Here is a 22,761-nt window from a genome sequence, read left to right on the forward strand (position 1 = left end):
CAACCCTTTATGGACTTTTTGCTGACACCAGGATTGAAAAGTTGATGTTTTATGGATTTGCTTATAGATAAGGCATGGGATGTGGGATGAAGAGATGTTTGTAACTTTATAGGGGGTGAAGAGTTACTATATTTGTCTATACTTGTTGTAATGAAGGTTGGAAGTCACTTCTTCATATATTTTTCTTTTTATTTATCATATTCTTTTCTCTTTAGTCTTTTTTCTTCCTTTTTTCCTTGCACTTTTTATTATTTCTTACCATTCTTTTTTCTTTAAGTTTAGTTTGTATTAGTTTTTACTATTATAATAAAAATCTTTAATAATAATTCTATACCCAAAAAAGGTATAGACAAATATAATATCTAAAATAATTCTCACTTTTTCAGTGCCAGCGTAACTTCAAACAGTCACTAAACAGGGCAGTTGTTAACCAAGAATTACCTGTACATCCAAATATATTGAACAAATAAATATAACAATAGAGCCCCAAATTAACTGACTTATTTATTTATTTAAAGCCCTACATGGCATGGGACCTGGTTACCTGAGGGACCGCCTCTTCCCCACTTCATCAGCCTGTCCCATCCAATCATGCAGAGAGGGCATGATACAGACCCCATCAGAATAAGAGAATAAGAGAATTCCATCTGGCGGGGTCCAGGAGGTGGGCCTTCTCTACAGTAGCACCCACCCTTTGAAACATCTTGCCCCCGGAAGTGAGATTAGCCCCATCGCTCCTAGCCTTCCGGAGGAATTTGAAGACCTGGCTCTGCCACCGGGCTTGGGGCAGGGAGGAGAATAGTCATACTTGGGGTTGGCTAGTGCCTTGAAGTGCCCCTCCTACGCAATGACTGAATGATACCACAGCCATCTGGATTTTATTATATTTGGTAGCTCTGTGAAATTGTTTTATAGCGTGTTTTATACTGAAATTTATTATATATTTATTGTTTTATATTGTAAACTGCCCAGAGTTCCTCCGGTCTGAGATGGGCAGTGACAAATTTGATAAATAGATAAATAAATATATAAAATAACAACAGAGCCCCAAATTAACTAATCCTTCTGCTAGACATTGTTTAAGTAGATAATAGCAAGAAAAAGCAGCTGCAATTAGAAATAGGTTACATCATTTCTGGGTTACAATACAGTAGAAAAAGTTTAAACTGAGAGTTAAAATAACAGACCTGCATTATCTTTTTGATTTACACATGCTCCAGATGCTATCAAAGATTTCACTAAAGATAAATTTCCTTTTTTAGAAGCTAAATGCAAATGAGTTTCTCCTTTAGCATTTCTCTTGTTTGTTCTACGTGTTGTAGTACTTTGCAGATGACTAGAAGTTGTTTTTGACTTTTTCCTAGATTGTGAAGAATCTGAAGGAATAACAGAAATATTAAACAATTACTAGCAGTTATACAAAGTATTTTCATAGATGTACTATATGAGACGTACCCAATCTTTTTGAACTGGTAGGCACATTTAAAATTTTGGGAGATCTTACACGACTCTGAGAAATGGTGGCCATGGAGCAACTTGCCCATTCACAAAATGTCTTTTGGTGCCTATGACCCATTCACCCATCTATCAGAATACAAACTGATGAAGTTATTGCCTGCCATTTCCTCTAACTTCTCAGGATGCTGCTTTCCACCAATTTATCCTGATATTTTTCAGTAAATTAGGTAAGCTCTGAAGAGGGAAAAGCTGACTGAGGAATGTGTGATAGTATTCTTCACACACTGAAATAAAATCACATAGAAGAAGATAAAGATCCCTTCTCTCTCATTCCAGAGTCCATAACACAAACGGATGGATTTAAGTTTCAGGAAAGTATTTTCTAATTGAATATTAGAAAAAACTTCCTATCAGTAAATACAGTTTGACAGTGGAACCAGTGACCAAGCGTGGTAATGGGCTCCCCTTTATCGGATTTGTTCAACTGGAGGCTATGCAGCCGTCAATCTGGAATGCTTTAATTTTGACTCTGACACTGAACAAGGAGCCTAAAGGCCCCTTCCAATACTTTAGTTGAAAGAAACTGCAATCCTGCATTCAACTGTAACCTGAGAGTACATCCCACTAAACTCAAAAAGGCTTACTATTATATGAAAAATAATGTTGTAGAATTCAGTTTTATGCAACTACAAGTAATGTTACTCTACAAATTTAAGATAATAAAGATTTCTACAAATCACATCTGTAATAACACATAAAAAACAAAGTTCAGTGAGATTCCATATTTAAGTATATGTGACATAAACATAAAACATGTACAGTATATTTATATAAAATAAAAAAAATGTGATGAAGGGATGAGAACCTGAATTTGAAAGGTTACTCCCTAATTATGTTCCTGCTATGATCCTGCTGTTTATCAAAGTTCAAGCATAGTACTAATTTCCTGATTTTGCATTTAAATGGCCATTATTTATTATTTAAATTTATATTGCAGCTATAAAAGCAAATTATTTAAATAGCATCCATTCAAATTAGTCAAATATTAATATTTAAAATACAACACTAAGACCAACACAAAATATAATAATAATAAAGAGTTGAAGACGTCACATCAGCTTCATAAAACTATTTTTAAAAAAGAACTAAAAACCATCTACAAAGCAACAGCCAAGAAAAATTAGATTAATATTACAAGCTTACACACATTTTATTAATTAATTAAAATGTGTGGAGAACAGAAAAGTATTTCTGTCAACAAAATGGTGCTTGAAAAAGCATCACATTTAAAAAGCCCTCTTGTCTAGTTACTGCCTTTCACCTCTCATAGTAAGATAAGGATGTATCATGGAGATGGACTCTAAAATGACCATAGGTCCTTGCTGGGCATAAAACTGAGACGTGTTGTTCCATCAATTATCAAAGTGCTAAACCATGAAGACTTTTATAGGTCAGAATTAATATTTTCACTTGGGCTCAGAAATGAACTGGGAGCCAGTCCAAGCAGGGCAGGAGTGATGTAATATGTTTAAACTAACTCTTTACAATTCTTGATGCATTATTTTGCATCAGCTTTAGCTTCCAATATGTCTTTAATGCAGCCTGATGTACAGTGTATTACAGTAATGCAGATGGTAAGTAATTGAACATAGATTATTGCAGTCAAGTCTCCAAGAACCACAGCTGGAGCTCCAGCCTAAGTTGGTAAAAGACGCTCCATCTGGGTCTTTACTGTAAATGACTGCTTCAAGGATAATCCCCAAGCTATGAATTGAGTCCTCTGACAAAATACAATGTCCTCCGGGAAAGCTGAATTTTTGGAAACTGGGATCATTAATAAGTGGAAATTCAAGCTAGATAAATTAATCAAGCTAGATTAATAATCTCCGCAAAGGATCGTTACCTTGTCGTGGTGCTGGAGCTTGAGCACCTCAATGATGCCATGAGCTAAACCGTGAAGGGCCACCCAAGACGGGAAGGTCATGACAGAGAGGTCAGACTAAATGCGATCCCTGGGGAAGGTAATGGCAACCCACCCCAGTATTCTTGCCGTGAAAACTAAATGGATCAGTACAACCAGAGATATGTCGGTATACCATCGGAAGATGAGACCCCCAGGTCGGAAGATGGTCAAAATGCTACTGGGGAGGAACAGAGGATGAGCTCAACTAGCCCCAGTCGTGATGACGCAGCTAGCTCAAAGCCGAAAGGACGGTTAGCGGCCGACGGTGCTGGTGGTGAACGGCGAATCCGATGTTCTAAGGATCAACACACCATTGGAACCTGGAATGTAAGATCTATGAGCCAGGGCAAATTGGATGTAGTTATTGGTGAGATGTCAAGATTAAAGATAGACATTCTGGGCGTCAGTGAACTGAAATGGACTGGAATGGGCCACTTCACATCAAATGACCACCAGATCTACTACTGTGGACAAGAGGACCACAGAAGAAATGGAGTAGCCTTCATAATTAATAGTAAAGTGGCTAAAGCAGTGCTTGGATACAACCCCAAAAACGACAGAATGATCTCAATTCGAATTCAGGGCAAGCCATCTAACATCACAGTGATCCAAATATACGCCCCAACCACAAATGCTGAAGAAGCTGAAGTAGAGCAGTTCTATGAGGATCTGCAGCACCTACTGGACAACACGCCTAAAAGAGATGTTATTTTCATCACAGGAGACTGGAATGCTAAGGTGGGCAGTCAAATGACACCTCGAATTACAGGTAAGTATGGCCTGGGAGAACAAAACGAAGCAGGACATAGGCTGCTAGAATTTTGCCAAGACAATTCACTCTGCATAACAAACACTCTCTTCCAACAACCTAAGAGACGGCTTTACACATGGACTTCACCAGATGGACAACACCGAAATCAGATTGATTACATCCTTTGCAGCCAAAGGTGGCGGACATCTGTACAGTCGGTAAAAACTAGGCCTGGAGCTGACTGTAGTTCAGACCATGAACTTCTTCTTGCACAATTTAGGATCAGACTAAAGAGATTAGGGAAGACCCACAGATCAGCTAGATATGAGCTCACGGATATTCCTCAGGAATATGCAGTGGAGGTGAAGAATAGATTTAAGGGACTGGACTTAGTAGATAGGGTCCCGGAAGAACTCTGGACAGAAGTTGGCAGCATTGTTCAGGAGGCGGCAACAAAATACATCCCAAAGAAAGAGAAAACCAAGAAGGCAAAATGGCTGTCTGCTGAGACACTAGAAGTAGCCCAAGAAAGAAGGAAAGCAAAAGGCAACAGCGATAGGGGGAGATATGCCCAATTAAATGCAAAATTCCAGAGGTTAGCCAGAAGAGATAAGGAATTATTTTTAAACAAGCAATGCGCGGAAGTGGAAGAAGACAATAGAATAGGAAGGACAAGAGACCTCTTCCAGAAAATTAGAAACATTGGAGGTAAATTCCAGGCAAAAATGGGTATGATCAAAAACAAAGATGGCAAGGACCTAACAGAAGAAGAAGAGATCAAGAAAAGGTGGCAAGAATATACAGAAGACCTGTATAGGAAGGATAACAATATCGGGGATAGCTTTGACGGTGTGGTCAGTGAGCTAGAGCCAGACATCCTGAAGAGTGAGGTTGAGTGGGCCTTAAGAAGCATTGCTAATAACAAGGCAGCAGGAGAAGATGGCATCCCAGCTGAACTGTTCAAAATCTTGCAAGATGATGCTGTCAAGGTAATGCATGCTATATGCCAGCAAATTTGGAAAACACAAGAATGGCCATCAGACTGGAAAAAATCAACTTATATCCCCATACCAAAAAAGGGAAACACTAAAGAATGTTCAAACTATCGAACAGTGGCACTCATTTCACATGCCAGTAAGGTAATGCTCAAGATCCTGCAAGGTAGACTTCAGCAGTTCATGGAGCGAGAATTGCCAGATGTACAGGCTGGCTTTAGAAAAGGCAGAGGAACTAGAGACCAAATTGCCAATATCCGCTGGATAATGGAAAAAGCCAGGGAGTTTCAGAAAAACATCTATTTCTGTTTTATTGACTATTCTAAAGCCTTTGACTGTGTGGACCATAACAAATTGTGGCAAGTTCTTAGTGGTATGGGGATACCAAGTCATCTTGTATGCCTCCTGAAGAATCTGTATAACGACCAAGTAGCAACAGTAAGAACAGACCACGGAACAACGGACTGGTTTAAGATTGGGAAAGGAGTACGGCAGGGCTGTATACTCTCACCCTACCTATTCAACTTGTATGCAGAACACATCATGCGACAAGCTGGTCTTGAGGAATCCAAGGCTGGAGTTAAAATCTCTGGAAGAAACATTAACAATCTCAGATATGCAGATGATACCACTTTGATGGCTGAAAGTGAAGAGGAACTGAGGAGCCTTATGATGAAGGTGAAAGAAGAAAGTGCAAAAGCTGGCTTGCAGCTAAACCTCAAAAAAACCAAGATTATGGCAACCAGCTTGATTGATAACTGGCAAATAGAGGGAGAAAATGTAGAAGCAGTGAAAGACTTTGTATTCCTAGGTGCAAAGATTACTGCAGATGCTGACTGCAGTCAGGAAATCAGAAGACGCTTAATCCTTGGGAGAAGAGCAATGACAAATCTCGATAAAATAGTTAAGAGCAGAGACATCACACTGACAACAAAGGCCCGCATAGTTAAAGCAATGGTGTTCCCTGTAGTAACATATGGCTGCGAGAGCTGGACCATAAGGAAGGCTGAGCGAAGGAAGATCGATGCTTTTGAACTGTGGTGTTGGAGGAAAATTCTGAGAGTGCCTTGGACTGCAAGAAGATCAAACCAGTCCATCCTCCAGGAAATAAAGCCAGACTGCTCACTTGAGGGAATGATATTAAAGGCAAAACTGAAATACTTTGGCCACATAATGAGAAGACAGGACACCCTGGAGAAGATGCTGATGCTAGGGAGAGTGGAAGGCAAAAGGAAGAGGGGCCGACCAAGGGCAAGATGGATGGATGATATTCTAGAGGTGACGGACTCGTCCCTGGGGGAGCTGGGGATGTTGACGACCGACAGGAAGCTCTGGCGTGGGCTGGTCCATGAAGTCACGAAGAGTCGGAAGCGACTAAACGAATAAACAACAACAACAAAAAAGATTAATAATAGCCATGTTTTTTCTAGCTTGAACTTCAGTTTGTCTGCCCTCAAGTACAGTATTTGTTAACTGCTTACCTAGGATTTGTGGTATTTGTTGTTCTTCAGTTTGACTGACCTGTGTATGACCTGAAGAAATATTCTTCACATTACCGCTGGAACCCAAATGGGCATTTTGACAATTCCCATTATACTTGGTTTGGACAGTTTCTAATTCAACTGATTGGAAGGGTACATCTGATGTATTATTTGAACTTTCTTTTTCTTTTGCCTTATTGTAACATCTTCCCAGATTCTCTGTTTTCAGTGCTTATTAAATTAAAAAGTGATAGAATTATTTATTTATTTATTTATTTATATTTCAAATTTCTATCACTGCCCATCTCTCCCAAAAAGGGGACTCTGGGCGGTTATGCTTTTTTATTATGCTTTTCTCAAAGAAACAACATCTATAGAACTACTATATATGGTATAGTAACATGAACATAATTAGTATATTTCTAAAATATTTACCAATCCTAAGATTAAATACTAAAAAATACTTCTGTAAAAAATAATTAACTTTTCTGTTGCCTTCCCTGAAAGAAAAAAATAGTTCTGAAATATTCAGTGCACTATTGGAATATAATGAAAACAAATTCTGGGGCAATAATAACTTTATAGATTTAATACTTCTTTTATTGCAACCACCCCTAAATATTCCTCTCAGCATTTCACAGAGAAAACAGAAAAAAAACCCCTAGTAAGTATATAAAGAGACAGCCAGTTTGGTGTAGTGGTTAAGGCATCAAGCTAGAAGCCAGGTGTCATGATCCAGGCTCAAGACTCAGATTCTGAATCTGAAGAAGCTGCTCCAGCTGAACCTGTGGAATGTCAGCCTCAGAAGTCACCAAGTCCAGAGTCACACAAGGCTGATCAAAAACAGGCATCACCTGGACAGTTGGAGCAGTCAGAGGAGGACGAAGTAAGGCCTCCCAGTCCCTGCACCTGGTGAGTAGAAAGGAAAGCAGAGCAGAGGCATGCTATGAGGCTCCTTGCCAAGCAAGGGAGTAAATCTCTTGATTAGTGACAGCTGGCTGCAGCCTACTCATGTTCCCTTTGCTGGACATAATGTCTGATCTCTGGCTCTTGTGTTCCTATAAATGCTGTTCATGTAAGAAACCTGGAACCTCTGACCTCTAGACTGGCTGACAACCGTGACCTGGCTCTCGGAACCTTGGACTGATTTTGGACTATTCTTCTGCATGCTCCTATGTAAAAGCCAATCATTCAGGCAAGTGTCTGAGACTCTGTTTGGCTTGCATGCTTTGACTGTTATTATCTCTTGACCTTGGGTAAACTGTGAATTACCATAGCAACTGTGTGAGAGTCAGTAGTGAAACCAGAAGCAGGACACCAGGAGACTGTGAGTTCTAATCCCACCTTAGGCACAAAGCCAACTGGGTGACCTTGGGCCAGTCACTGTCTCTCAGCCCTAGGAAGCAGGCAATAGCAAACAACTTCTGAAATCTTGCCAAGAAAACTGCAGGAACTTGTCCAGGCAGTTACCAGAAGTCAAGACTGATTTGGAAAAAATATATATATATATATATAAAGACTCATAATTTTACTGATGCATTATTTTATCACAAAGATCTTATGAAAAAAAATTAGCTGTGAATTTCACTTAGCATGATGATAATTAATTCTACATATATGATCAGCCATGTCCGAAAATCAAGCATAAGTGGATGCACTCTTCCGCATTCATCTCTAGCTAAATAAGGAACTGTGAATACGGAAGTTGCCATGTGTACAATTTTTTCTTCCTAATCCATCAGTAAGAACCCTAAAATAGAACAAATCTTAAATAAGCAACAACTGTACCTAGCAGCTATTCAGAGATGAGAATTGGGAAAGGATAGAAACTGGATTTCTTTTTCTCCTGCATTCTTAGCCTTTTGACCAGGTAACTGGTGGAATGTCCGTTTTTTGAAAAAGCCTGTTTTGCAGTTAGATCAGGTATCTATTTTAATTTATGTATTTATTTCAAATATATCCATTATTGCCCTCAACTAAAAAATTCCAAGGTGGTTTATAGCAAACCCAAAAAGAACAGAAGAAGTAACAAAACAGTAAATAAACAAAGCCCCTTTGTATAAGTTTGGGACACATACTCTGTGCATGGGTCTGTGTGTGTGTTGACAAACGGATTACCTTGAAGTTGTTCTTGTCTAGCACAGGTAAAATCAGAAGACTATTATTCTCCAACTTACTATCATTTTCTAGTCTCTAAAAGCAACATGTTCTCACATTTTCTTCTCTTCTTGGACCTATCATTATATCCTCAGGCATACCAGGAGCGAAAAGTCTTACCGTGACTTTTCACTGGATCTGTGAATGTCAGGGCTTTCAGAAATTTCACCTCTATTAATATCCTGAGAAAATGCACAAGCTGAAGATATTTCCATGCTAAGTTGAGCTGTTTGTTCATGACAGATTCCAACAGCTTTTGAGGTATTTTTATCTGGATGTTGGGCTGAATTTGAAGTATATTGTTCAGAAAGAATTGTATAGTCTGAATCTCTCACATGTGCAATTCATTGTACCAATAGATTGTTGTGCTTTTTTACTGTAATACATTTTATTTTAAATAAATAATGTTTTTCAGTTGTAAACATTCATTCAGAGCCTGCTCATTGTCTAAGACTATGTCTTTGTGGCAGTATGTGGTCATATCCATACAGTTGAAGAATGCATGTATTTTTCTGGTAATCTATTTTTCCATTAGTAGGATTAATAACTTCTCCATCTGTCCAGACAGACCTATTTTTATCAGTCTGAATGTTGTCATTTATAGTGACAACTTTAAGACAAGGAAACCCATTACCATGTTTCATACCACATGGTTCTTCTCCCTGCTATAACAAACTGACATATTTGCATAAAAGGTTTAATGCAAATTAGGCTAATTTATTAATCAATTACAAAAGATAAAGCTTGTAATAGGCTTTAATGATATATGTGAATTAGTATATTGACTTGTATTTTTTAGCTGAAGGTTTTGATGACCTTTCATTTCTGATGAGGCAGCATTCTGATGAGGCAGAGTCCATTGGAGTTGGGTGGCCAATAAATTTAAATAAATAATAAAGTCTCTTTCTATATTTCCAATTAATAAGTATGCTATGCTCTTCTGTCATTTCACAAGTTCAGTCTGAAGTATATGGGAAATACTCCAAACTATTGCTTTGGAGAAAGAAAAGCTACTTGCATGAATGGAGTTAACTGAATGTTTCCCCCCCCCTGGTCATTTCTCCTTGTTTTGTTACCCAAAGAAAACAGTGGTCTTTCTTTCACTACCAGAAACATGAAATATTTCTTTCAATATTGTTGCATTTAATGTCTTAAACGTATTTTGATTCTTGGACATGGAATTATATTGGATTGCCTTTTCTCTTAATTTGTTATAGTTGTACGCTCTTATCAATATATGAATGAGGAAGTTTTCAGCTAAGCTTGTTTTTACTTTGTGTAATGTATGTGGGAAATGTGTCTTCAAGGGCAGCCCTATTCCGAGCAAACTTCAGTAGACCAGCCTTGAAGTAACAAGGGCATGAGCAAATGTGCACAACACTTCCTGATCCAGGAATGGCTACAACTGGTGAACAAGATGTAATTGTGTAAAGGCCCTCCTGGCCGTGGCCTCGACCAGCTTTTCAAACAGTAGCCATGAGTCCAGGACAACCCAAAGCTAGCACTGTTCAGGGGAATATGACTCTCCCCAGCTAAAGATGGAATATCTGCAGATACAGTTGGCCTTCAAACCCACTGTCACTCCATCATTCTAAGGTGCACTCTGAGCCTCTTTTCCCCATCCAAACCCTAACAGCCCCTAGGCACTGGGTCAGGTCCATTATTGTATATCCTGTTCAGCCAGATGTAGAGGTCATCCTCGGGTTACAACTCTAATTGGGACTGGAATTTCAGTTGCTAAGTGAAGACGTCATTAAGCAAAACACGTGACTGCACTGCTTAGGGTTGGCAGTTCCAGTTGCAGTCGTTAGGAGAGGACTGTGTGGTCTTTAGGCGAGGACCTCACGCTTCTCCTGCCCTGCACAAACTGCTTCCGCTTCAACTCCCCCCAACTGCCTATCTCCCTCTCCCCATCTCTGCCCTTTTGGCTGCCCTGCACAGCATGGCCGAGATAAAGAGGCCGCTGCATTCCACCACCATCACCTACCCACTGCCGTCCCCTGCCACCACCACCTGCTGACCATCATCATCTTCTTCACCTCACTTCCTCAGCTGCCAGGCTCTTGGAGGGCCTACCCTGCTTCAGCACTCTGAGCCTGCTGCTGGCTGGGAGGCTCTGCATGCTCCGTGGATTCCTGCCCCACACAAGAAGTTCCTCTGCTACTGCTGCCCTGCACAAAGGAGGGAGCTGTCCAGAAAATGCCACTCTAAACCCCGCCAGGAAAGGGCCAGGGCTATGAATCCTCTGTGCTGCACACCACTGCCAGCTGGGGTGATCTTCCCACCGGGCATCAAGGTGGAGACGTTTCCATGGTCCCTCCCCGTGAGTGGCCAGGTATGGCTGGCAACTCCTTGTAGTGGGGCACAGGGCTGTCTGAGTCTCACAATCCCATGTCCAAGCTGGCACTTCACCAGGAGGGCGTCAGGTGGTGCCAGGAGCAGCAGTTGAACAGCCCTGCACCTCCCTACTCATTGGGCAAGACCTCCTGCCCACTGCTGCATTCACTGAACAGTGACGAGGGGCCATGCCTGCTCTAGGAGGTGGCGCTGCACTGCTATAAGCTTGGCCAAGGGCTTCCTGTGCAGCAAGGCTGCCAGAAGGGGAGGCAGCAGCAAGGGGCAGGGATGCCCTGCACAGCATGGCCGACAGAGTCCCTGCGCCATGGGGCTTGAGGCCAGCCAGTGTCGGAGAGCCCTGAAGAGGGGAGGGGAGGCAAAGAAGACAATGAAAGTCAGCTTGGGCGTGGGGGGCAGCATCAGAATACAGTGGCCTCTTCATCTCAACTATGCTGTGCAGGGTGGCCAAAAGGGCAGAGATTGGGGGGAGATAGGCAGGTGGGTGGAGTTGAAGCAGAGACAGTTTGTGCAGAGCAGGAAAACGTGGCCACAGGATACTGTGATGGTCGTAAATGCAGGCCGGTTGCCAAGTGCCTGAATTTTGATCACATGACCACAGGGACACTGCAACAGTTGTTAATTGTGAGGACTGATCATAAGTCCATTTTTTCAGTACCATCGTAACTTTGAACAGTTGCTGAACAAATGCATGTAACCTGAGGACTACCTGTATAGCTAGGTATTGTCTGCACAATAATGTTACCACAATTTGTGTTGATGAATGACCTCTCTCAACAGCTTCATGTAGATGTTAAAAGACTGAGTAGCTGTGGGTGTCTGGGCCACCCAGATCTAGGAATATTCAATCCAAACTTGCATGGGGTAGCACTCTGAGAATCTTCCTGGACTCGCAGCTCCTGCTTGAAGAGCAGGGTAAGCTGTTGCCAGGAAGGCCGTTGCACAACTCCATCTGGTGTGTTAGTTGCGTCCTTTCCTAGATCAGGGGCCCTTCAGACAGTCACTCACGCTCTAGTCACCTTGCAGCTTGACTACTGCAACATGCTTTACACAGGGCTGCTCTGAAGACCACCCAGAAGCTTCAACTGGTCCAGAATGCAGTGGTGTAAGCAGTAATGGGCATGCCTCAGTATGCCCATGTAACACCTCTGCTTCATGAACTGCACTGGTTGCCAATTTGCTTCTGGGTGCAGTTCAAGGTGCTAGTTGTTACCTATAAAACCCTACATGACAGAGGGCCTGGTTACTGCCTGCCTCCCATAACACCTGCCTGGCAGATTTAATCTTGCAAGGTTGGTATGCTCTGGGTTCCTTCAATTGAACGATGTCACCTATCAGGACCCTAGAAGCATGCCTTCTTTGTAGCAATGCCTCCCCTCTGGAATGTTCTCCCCGAGATCTGAGTAGCCCCCACTCTGTTGTTTTTTAAAAGAACCATCCAGACCTAGCTCTGCACCCAGGCCTTTGGCAAGGGAGAGTGAGACCCCTTGCTTCATCATGCTTGACATCTTTTATCCTTAGGTTTTATTGATTTTATTGTAATTTCTTTGTTTGATTGCTGTGAACCACCCAGAGTCATTGAGAGTCAGGCAGCATACAAGTTTAATTTATTATTATTATTATTATTATTATTATTATTATTATTATTTAGGGCTGCCTTTGGAAACGATGTAGAAATTATAGCTGGTAAAAAATGAGGTAACTAGATTGCTGATTTCATTTATTTATTTAATCAATTTTTAAGGATACCCAGTCGCTACACTGATTACTAGTAGGTTTCAGACCAAATTCAAAGTGCTGATCAGTTAAAGTTGTTTATGGCACTACACTGGGATATATCATGCAATGTTTTGTCAGAATTTAATTTGCCTGTCTGGTCCTGTCATTTAGAGTGAGGCTATTGAGAGTCTCTCTGCTCGAGAGGTACATGGAGTATGGCCTAGATTACAAGACTTCTTGGTGGTTGCCCTGTATTTTGGAATATATTTCCTCAAAGATTCACTCAACTTTTATTGCTTTCCAGAAGCATCTAAAATTGGTGTTATTCCAGTGTGCCTTTGACCCTAGTTGATCAGTTGTGAGTGGCCACCAGAAGAATTTTGGATTCTATAGTTTTTATACCTTTTTAATTATTAATAATTATTTTTAATTATTTTATTTAATAAAATTAAATTTAAGTATTTAATTTTTCTGCTTCTATCATTTACTGTCTGAATTCCATCAGGATTGCTGCAGGAGGATATAAATATTGTGAAAATCAGTCAAGCAATATATTTGTCTGTATTTTTCCTTTAGGACTCTGAAGACATACCAGGAGTCAAAATCTGAAAATGAATTGCCTCTGAGTCTGGCAATTAATAACTTATAATTGATCTGAAACACATGGGATCATGGCAGAACAAAACTCATACATATATTTACTTTTCAAAACTTCTCTTTTGCAGTTCTGTATGAAAAGACTTAATATCATAGCTCTTTCCTACCTGATGCTGATCTTTTACCAGACTGAGCTATAAAACTTTCCACTAGTTTCCTCATACATTTGTCAGTAGCTTCTTCTAAGGCATTCTTTCCTCTTTCATTCTTGAACAGTGGGTCAGCTCCATACCAAAGCAATAATTCTGCTACCTAGAAGTAAATATAAATCTGATATTTTGTTTTCAATACTTTCTCTTTCTATTTCTCATGATACAGAATTGCCACTCTTTAAGACTCACTTTAAAATTTTATGACAGCTGAGCAGATAAAAGCCAAAGCTTTCTTGTGCATTGCAATTTCTTACTGGTAGATGTAAATTAAGCAAGGATGATTCTGCAGAAAATGTTACAGTGCATATTCACTAGCCAGTCTGGAATAAGAGCACTGAGTTGATCAGATATTTCATTTTTTGGTTCCCAGCATCATAAAGTATACCACTGCTAGCCTCAGAATTCAGCATTATTACTATACATTTAGAAGGTCTCTGGCTAATGCTCCTGAGACCATCAAGTACTGTGTGTGCTGTCTTCTAATTAGCATTTTAAAATAAATTGTAACTTCATGTGATGGCCATATAAAATTGATAAATAAATAAATAAACAATTGCTCCACTGACTTATGGAACTGTCAACAAATAAAAGCCTAAAAATTGTCATAAAAGAAACCAATAAAGCATTTAAAATGTTCATTTCTAAATTGGATAAGCCTCAGCCTGCATTAGTTTTGGATCTAAAGCTCAACATATGTATGAATCAGTTCCCATTGAAGTGAACGATAGTGATAGCATGGTAAGCCTCATTAATGAAGAATTGAGTTATATTCAGTTAACACCTTTTCCAATCCTACAGTTCTATGAATAAAAGATGACAGAAGCAGCTGCATGGTAAGAATACTGAATAATACTCAAAACAGGAAAAAAAATCATACCAAGAAATCCATGAATACAAAGTTAGCCTAATTTTGAATTTGCAAACAGAACACAATAAATTAACAGATCTAATTTGTGCTTTATTTTATAGCGTTATGACTTGGTAAATGTCAGTATGGCATCTTTACCACTGTCATTACATTAAAAAGACTTGTCCAAAAGAAAACTAACAAATCTATCCAAGTCTGGCTAGAAGAAATCTCATTAAGTGAAGTCAGTGTGTTTAGAATTGAATCCTGAAATATATTCTAGAGGGCACATCAAATGAAAAACACTTCCTTCTATAAAAGAGGAGATATAACTACTGTCTTTTGACTACACTACAACATTTTTGCAAAAAATTAAAAACCAAAGGTTGATTTTCATCACTAATACTATGTGTAAGAAGTCGAATACAAATATGTAGGACCAAGCAAGAACGGAGCAATAAATTTCTTTAGGAATTAACAAAACTGGTGATTAGTGAGAAGAATTAATTATTTTTAGAACAAAATTACTCTATAAATCAACAAGTCAGATGATGAAAAGAAAGGATGACAAATGTTCAGAAGAAATATACTATCGTGTTTAGGGAATATATGTCTAAATACATATTTTAAATAATTCCGAAGTAACTGGAAGTAGATTAAAGCAAATGTCATGTTCACTGTTTCAATGTGCACTGTACATCGTAACGTTTCACATGCCATGGTGCTGACGTGCATTTCTGTTGGGAGGGAGCTGCTGTGAAACCTGGTGCCAAGCTCTGTATCTATGTTCATTTCAATGGAATGTGTTTGGGTTATGTGCTCTGCTCAAGGACTTTTCCAGCAGACCATCAGAAGCCGTTAGGAGCACCTGGGATTGTGAGCCTGGGAAGATTCTACAGGGGGAGGGATTTCGTTTGTACCAAGGGTTTTTTAGTTTGCATTTGGTGCGCTTTTTCCATTCTCAGCTTTCTTTGTGATTCTGCATACTATTCTTTAATAAATCAGATACCTTTATGATCCTGTTTATGAGTCTGATGGTGTTTTAGAATAGGCAATCCTTACAGCAAAATTTGTTAAGTATCTGGAGGCAAAAAAAAAAATTCGCCATGTTCAGGAATACAGTAACTTTAGAAATGTTAGGGTGCCCCCTGCTGAATAGACTCTCTAATATAAGAAAGTAGTACTTGTAGCAGTTGCATTGCTCAGAACTTGTAGCAAGACTTGGAGCAGATGCACTGCATAGGAGAACTTAGGCTTCCTGCATCAAGACAGAGTTTCAGGATGGTTGAATTATTTCCTTATTTTTCCCCTAGATGGTACAAAGAAGAACTCAAAACTGAAGAAAATGAAGCTTCTTTATCAAGCAGTCATTACTAATCTGGCTAGTATGGCTTAACTATGTACTTCAAAGACCCAAGCTAGTTCATATCTCGAGACATGATCTCTTCCTCAATTAGAATACTACAATTACAGACAGAAGATGTCCCTTTCTGTCACTCTACAACACAACCTCTAATCTTACAGGAAAAAGATCACTGACATAACTATCACTTAGAGTGAAATACAGCCCATTTACAAAACATAATGCAGCAGCCACAGAGACATCACAGAGTGCTGCACTCCAACTTGATGCAACAGAGAAGCCCACTGATGTATTCTTAAGGTCCTGCAAATTGGTAGCTGAATCCTATGGCAGAGAGAAATACATGTTGACTGGGAATTAATATAAGCCGAACCTATCTGGAAAACACTAGATTTGGAGTGACAATTCTTAATTGCTGTGAGTATAAGTAAGGTAACATACAATGTGACTTGCCTGATCATCATGCAAAACATTTTGTGGAATGCTTTCAGGGACAGAAATTATACCTTGTAGTGACCTTCTTTAACAGCATCATGTAATGGTGTAACTTGCTCATATCCTTTACAATTAACATCAGCTCCTGCTTTTAAAAGTTCATTTGATATTTCAAAACAACCAGCCAAACTGGACTTGTGTAATGGAGTCCAACCTATAGAATTGAAAAATACATTATTTTCTCCAAATGGAACAAGTTCCACACAAACATTACATAATTATTTTCTATTGACTTTTAATTTGCATTCTGTTACAATTCAGATATCTAAATATTCCCATCAATTTAAAAAATGTCTGCTTAATATTATCACATCAGACTCATTTAAGTATTGTTATGAAGACCAAGTTCTACTTAGCCACCCAATTTTTCATTCATTTTGAACAAAAGCAAGTTTTATTTTAGCAAGTTGTGAATGATGCTCCCACTTATTCCAAAGCATGTCAGAATGTATTACGTGGAGAACAGTCTGCTTGCCTGTCTGTCTATATTCTATCTTCACTTATATTAACTTTTAAAGCCCTGCAGGAAAGTTTACATCATCAGAAACTATAATTCCAATTTGAAAGATGAACACCAAAGTTTCACTGAACAAAATGAAATCTTCTGTCCTTTATCAACCTGTTTAGACTGTGCAGTACAACATATTATTCTTGCTTCATTAATTAAGATTAATTCTATCATTTTTATAAAACAAATTTTATGTTGGATATTGTGCTTACCTGCATAGTCCTGGACATTAACATTTGCACCAGCTTTTATCATTGCACATATACCATCTAGGTCATCTTCTGTAGCAGCTCTATGCAACAATGTCTGACCAAAAGTGTCTCTTCTGTTGATTACGGACAGTGAAATATAATTACACGAGGAGTCGTTGGAACAATTAAAAATGGTCTGCTTTCCTGAGAAATAAAATGAAAATGAAACAAATGAATTATTTAAATGGCATTAATCATAACAGCATGTATTTTTGTTTTAGAAATATGTAAAAATGTAACAGTTCTCATGTTTCTAATGATCTTTTATGTATACTGTAACAAGAAATATAATAAACATATTGCACAGATGGTTAGGCAGCACAACTGATGCCATTTAGTGGAGATTGTGGTACTTCCAGACAAAACTTTTATTGTGCCATTACCTTGCCTCCTTAATAAATTTTAAAGGAGAAACAAACAACATTGTTTTCTATTTAGAACCTTGCCATGTTTTTCATTCCTTCATATTTTGTCCCCAAAAGGTCTTATGGAATAACTTTATTACATAGCACTAAGAATACTTCTGGAATGACCCTTACTGACTTTCCATCTATAAGGGAATTAGAAACAAATTGCTTGATTACTTGCACACTGATAAATTGCCATGGACAGGGTATTAATATATACTATAAGGTTAAAAGAAGACTAAATAAAATAAATAAATCAAAATAAAACATCAACTGATGTTATTCATATATCTGATAATATGCTAAGTGAAGCTTATAGGAGCCCAGAGGAATGTGTTGGTTGAGATGAACAGTTACTTTTGTTAAGGCTGTGTTTTTAATTCTCTTCCATTTCTCTAAAAGGAGTGAACTGGAGATAGGGCTAGAAGCTCCTTGCAAAAGAAGGAACACGGGATGCAGTGGGTCCAAGGTTACATTTACCATGCCTGTGGCTATTCTGGAGCTTAGTGCTGGCAAGAACACTCTCAGCATAACTGTATCCTTATGGTAAGCTTCTGACATAACTAGGTCTATAGGGGGGTACACCCCATCCCAATCCAATACTGGTAGACTTTTCACCTAATCATACAAATTATCTAGGCTGGTCTTGTGTGCCCATGGATAAACAGGGATTAAAAGCAGATCGTGAGAATTTACCATTCAGATTTGATGGAAGTTGTTGTTTATTCGTTTAGTCGCTTCCGACTCTTTGTGACTTCATGGACCAGCCCACGCCAGAGCTTCCTGTCGGTCGTCAACACCCCCAGCTCCCCCAGGGACGAGTCCGTCACCTCTAGAATATCATCCATCCATCTTGCCCTTGGTCGGCCCCTCTTCCTTTTGCCTTCCACTCTCCCTAGCATCAGGATCTTCTCCAGGGTGTCCTGTCTTCTCATTATGTGGCCAAAGTATTTCAGTTTTGCCTTTAATATCATTCCCTCAAGTGAGCAGTCTGGCTTGATTTCCTGGAGGATGGACTGGTTTGATCTTCTGGCAGTCCAAGGCACTCTCAGAATTTTCCTCCAACACCACAGTTCAAAAGCATCGATCTTCCTTCGCTCAGCCTTCCTTATGGTCCAGCTCTCGCAGCCATATGTTACTACAGGGAACACCATTGCTTTAACTATGCGGGCCTTTGTTGTCAGTGTGATGTCTCTGCTCTTAACTATTTTATCGAGATTTGTCATTGCTCTTCTTCCAAGGATTAAGCGTCTTCTGATTTCCTGACTGCAGTCAGCATCTGCAGTAATCTTTGCACCTAGGAATACAAACTCTTTCACTGCTTCTACATTTTCTCCCTCTATTTGCCAGTTATCGATCAAGCTGGTTGCCATAATCTTGGTTTTTTTGAGGTTTAGCTGCAAACCAGCTTTTGCACTTTCTTCTTTCACCTTCATCATAAGGCTCCTCAGTTCCTCTTCACTTTCAGCCATCAAAGTGGTATCATCTGCATATCTGAGATTGTTAATGTTTCTTCCAGAGATTTTAACTCCAGCCTTGGATTCCTCAAGGCCAGCTTGTCGCATGATGTGTTCTGCATACAAGTTGAATAGGTAGGGTGAGAGTATACAGCCCTGCCGTACTCCTTTCCCAATCTTAAACCAGTCTGTTGTTCCGTGGTCTGTTCTTACTGTTGCTACTTGGTCGTTATACAGATTCTTCAGGAGGCATACAAGATGACTTGGTATCCCCATACCACTAAGAACTTGCCACAATTTGTTATGGTCCACACAGTCAAAGGCTTTAGAATAGTCAATAGAACAGAAATAGATGTTTTTCTGAAACTCCCTGGCTTTTTCCATTATCCAGCGGATATTGGCAATTTGGTCTCTAGTTCCTCTGCCTTTTCTAAACCCAGCTTGTACGTCTGGCAATTCTCGCTCCATGAACTGCTGAAGTCTACCTTGCAGGATCTTGAGCATTGCCTTACTGGCATGTGAAATGAGTGCCACTGTTCGATAGTTTGAACATTCTTTAGTGTTTCCCTTTTTTGGTATGGGGATATAAGTTGATTTTTTCCAGTCTGATGGCCATTCTTGTGTTTTCCAAATTTGCTGGCATAAAGCATGCATTACCTTGACAGCATCATCTTGCAAGATTTTGAACAGTTCAGCTGGAATGCCGTCGTCTCCTGTTGCCTTGTTATTAGCAATGCTTCTTAAGGCCCACTCAACCTCACTCTTCAGGATGTCTGGCTCTAGCTCACCGACCACACTGTCAAAGCTATCCCCGATATTGTTATCCTTCCTATACAGGTTTTCTGTATATTCTTGCCACCTTTTCTTGATCTCTTCTTCTTCTGTTAGGTCCTTGCCATCTTTGTTTTTGATCATACCCATTTTTGCCTGGAATTTACCTCCAATGTTTCTAATTTTCTGGAAGAGGTCTCTTGTCCTTCCTATTCTATTGTCTTCTTCTACTTCCGCGCATTGCTTGTTTAAAAATAATTCCTTATCTCTTCTGGCTAACCTCTGGAATTTTGCATTTAATTGGGCATATCTCCCCCTATCACTGTTGCCTTTTGCTTTCCTTCTTTCTTGGGCTACTTCTAGTGTCTCAGCAGACAGCCATTTTGCCTTCTTGGTTTTCTCTTTCTTTGGGATGTATTTTGTTGCCGCCTCCTGAACAATGCTGCCAACTTCTGTCCAGAGTTCTTCCGGGACCCTATCTACTAAGTCCAGTCCCTTAAATCTATTCTTCACCTCCACTGCATATTCCTGAGGAATATCCGTGAGCTCATATCTAGCTGATCTGTGGGTCTTCCCTAATCTCTTTAGTCTGATCCTAAATTGTGCAAGAAGAAGTTCGTGATCTGAACTACAGTCAGCTCCAGGCCTTGTTTTTACCGACTGTACAGATGTCCACCACCTTTGGCTGCAAAGGATGTAATCAATCTGATTTCGGTGTTGTCCATCTGGTGAAGTCCATGTATAAAGCCGTCTCTTAGGTTGCTGGAAGAGAGTGTTTGTTATGCAGAGTGAATTGTCTTGGCAAAATTCTATCAGCCTGTGTCCTGCTTCGTTTTGTTCTCCCAGGCCATACTTACCTGTAATTCGAGGTGTCATTTGACTGCCCACCTTAGCATTCCAGTCTCCTGTGATGAGAACAACATCTCTTTTAGGCGTATTGTCCAGTAGGTGCTGCAGATCCTCATAGAACTGCTCTACTTCAGCTTCTTCAGCATTTGTGGTTGGGGCGTATATTTGGATCACTGTGATGTTAGATGGCTTGCCCTGAATTCGAATTGAGATCATTCTATCATTTTTTGGGTTGTATCCAAGCACTGCTTTAGCCACTTTACTATTAATTATGAAGGCTACTCCATTTCTTCTGTGGTCCTCTTGTCCGCAGTAGTAGATCTGGTGGTCATTTGATGTGAAGTGGCCCATTCCAGTCCATTTCAGTTCACTGACGCCCAGAATGTCTATCTTTAATCTTGACATCTCACCAATAACCACATCCAATTTGCCCTGGCTCATCGATCTTACATTCCAGGTTCCGATGGTGTGTTGATCCTTAGAACATCGGATTCGCCATTCACCACCAGCACCGTCGGCCGCTAGCCGTCCTTTCGGCTTTGAGCTAGCTGCGTCATCACGTCTGGAGCTAGTTGAGCTCATCCTGTTCCTCCCCAGTAGCATTTTGACCATCTTCCGACCTGGGGGTCTCATCTTCCGATGGTATACCGACATATCTCTGGTTGTACTGATCCATTTAGTTTTCACGGCAAGAATACTGAGGTGGGTTGCCATTACCTTCCCCAGGGATCGCATTTAGTCTGACCTCTCTGTCATGACCTTCCCGTCTTGGGTGGCCCTTCACGGTTTAGCTCATGGCATCATTGAGGTGCTCAAGCTCCAGCACCACGACAAGGTAACGATCCTTTGCTGAAGTTGATGGAAGATGATATATCAAAATACACTGTAATCTGAAAGCATTTATGCTGGTTGCTTCTGCACCTCTTTATGGAAAAGTAAACCTTCCTTTGCTCTAATGAAATTCTACTTTTAGTTTAAACCATTTCCTCCAAGACAGTGCAAAATTTTAAAAATATTCATTTTAGAACAGGGTTGTAAGTTGGAATATGAATTCATACACTTTGCCACAGTAAGATATTCAGAAAAAAAGTAAATTGCCTTCTAGCTATAAACAGACCATCAAAAAACAATACATACTGGTTTTCTTGGCAATCCTCTGGCTTTTCCTCACTTGCTCAATTTTGGTATTTGCATCTGAAGATGAGCAATGGCACGTGCAAATGTCCAGTTGTGAAGATTCATACTCTTTATCATTAAATCTGCTGACAAATAAATGGTTTGAAATTACAAAATGCATTTTGAAAGTACCATAAATTTTTTAATTTTTTTGTAACTGAATAAAATGGGAATCCCTCTGGAAATTAATTAGAATTGCTAAGGATAAGGTTTAATCTTGTCTAAATTTTAAACTGGAATTTTACACTTTAAAATACCCTAAACTGGATATTTAAAATTAAAATTGCCTTCCCCAAAGTAAACATACATCATACTCTATTCAAAATTTTTAGCTGATTGTTATACCTGTGCATCTTCTGATGCATTCCTTCTAGAAATTGCTGGCAGTCAGAAGTATTATCTACATCATTTATAGCAAAGCTCTTTCTTTGGTGGGCTGATTTCCTTACTGCACATGCAGTTCCTTGCAAAAGTTGTTCACATGAATGAATGTCTTTTAAAACTGAATCTCCTTTTTTAGGTGGTCTGTCATGACAAGCAGTTTTTTGAGGGTCTGAACAGCACAATGGATGTATACACTGGTCATAATCAATCTATGAAAAATCAATTGCAAAATGCTTCAAAAGGCATATCCATAAGAGTATAAAATATTGATACCTCTCTATATAATGTACATTCTGAAAACAACTTCATACTGCATATGGGCTGGGTTTTTTCCTAGTTAAACAATCTTTCTATTTCTTCATTCAGGAAAATGGAGGAAAGGGCTTAAAAAATTCCTTTATATCTCTACTTATGTTAGAATGATAAATATTTATTATAATGGATTTTTTTACCTTTCTGAACACTTAGAATTTCGGTTGCAGATTATTTAACCTTTTTAAAAAAAAACCAGGATTCTTCCTAAAGTTCTTTTTTTCTATAGCTTTAGAAAATAAAGGATTTTTAA

At 39.5% G+C, this 22,761-nt stretch overlaps 1 protein-coding gene across 1 annotated transcript in view; it reads right to left on the bottom strand.

Moving 5' to 3' along the window:
- Positions 1 to 22,761, bottom strand: part of ANKRD31 (ankyrin repeat domain 31) — an 84,516-nt gene that overhangs the window by 35,917 nt on the left and 25,838 nt on the right. Inside the window, exons 8-13 of the mRNA XM_063293149.1 lie at positions 22,158 to 22,405; positions 21,774 to 21,895; positions 17,114 to 17,296; positions 16,405 to 16,547; positions 13,644 to 13,788; positions 1,188 to 1,376 (exon numbers count right to left, since the gene is read on the bottom strand). Of these exons, the coding sequence (XP_063149219.1) occupies positions 1,188 to 1,376; positions 13,644 to 13,788; positions 16,405 to 16,547; positions 17,114 to 17,296; positions 21,774 to 21,895; positions 22,158 to 22,405 (1,030 nt within the window). The remainder of the gene's footprint in view (positions 1 to 1,187; positions 1,377 to 13,643; positions 13,789 to 16,404; positions 16,548 to 17,113; positions 17,297 to 21,773; positions 21,896 to 22,157; positions 22,406 to 22,761) is intronic.

This window comes from Candoia aspera, chromosome 2, assembly GCF_035149785.1.
Source record: "Candoia aspera isolate rCanAsp1 chromosome 2, rCanAsp1.hap2, whole genome shotgun sequence".
Lineage (NCBI taxonomy): Eukaryota > Metazoa > Chordata > Lepidosauria > Squamata > Boidae > Candoia > Candoia aspera.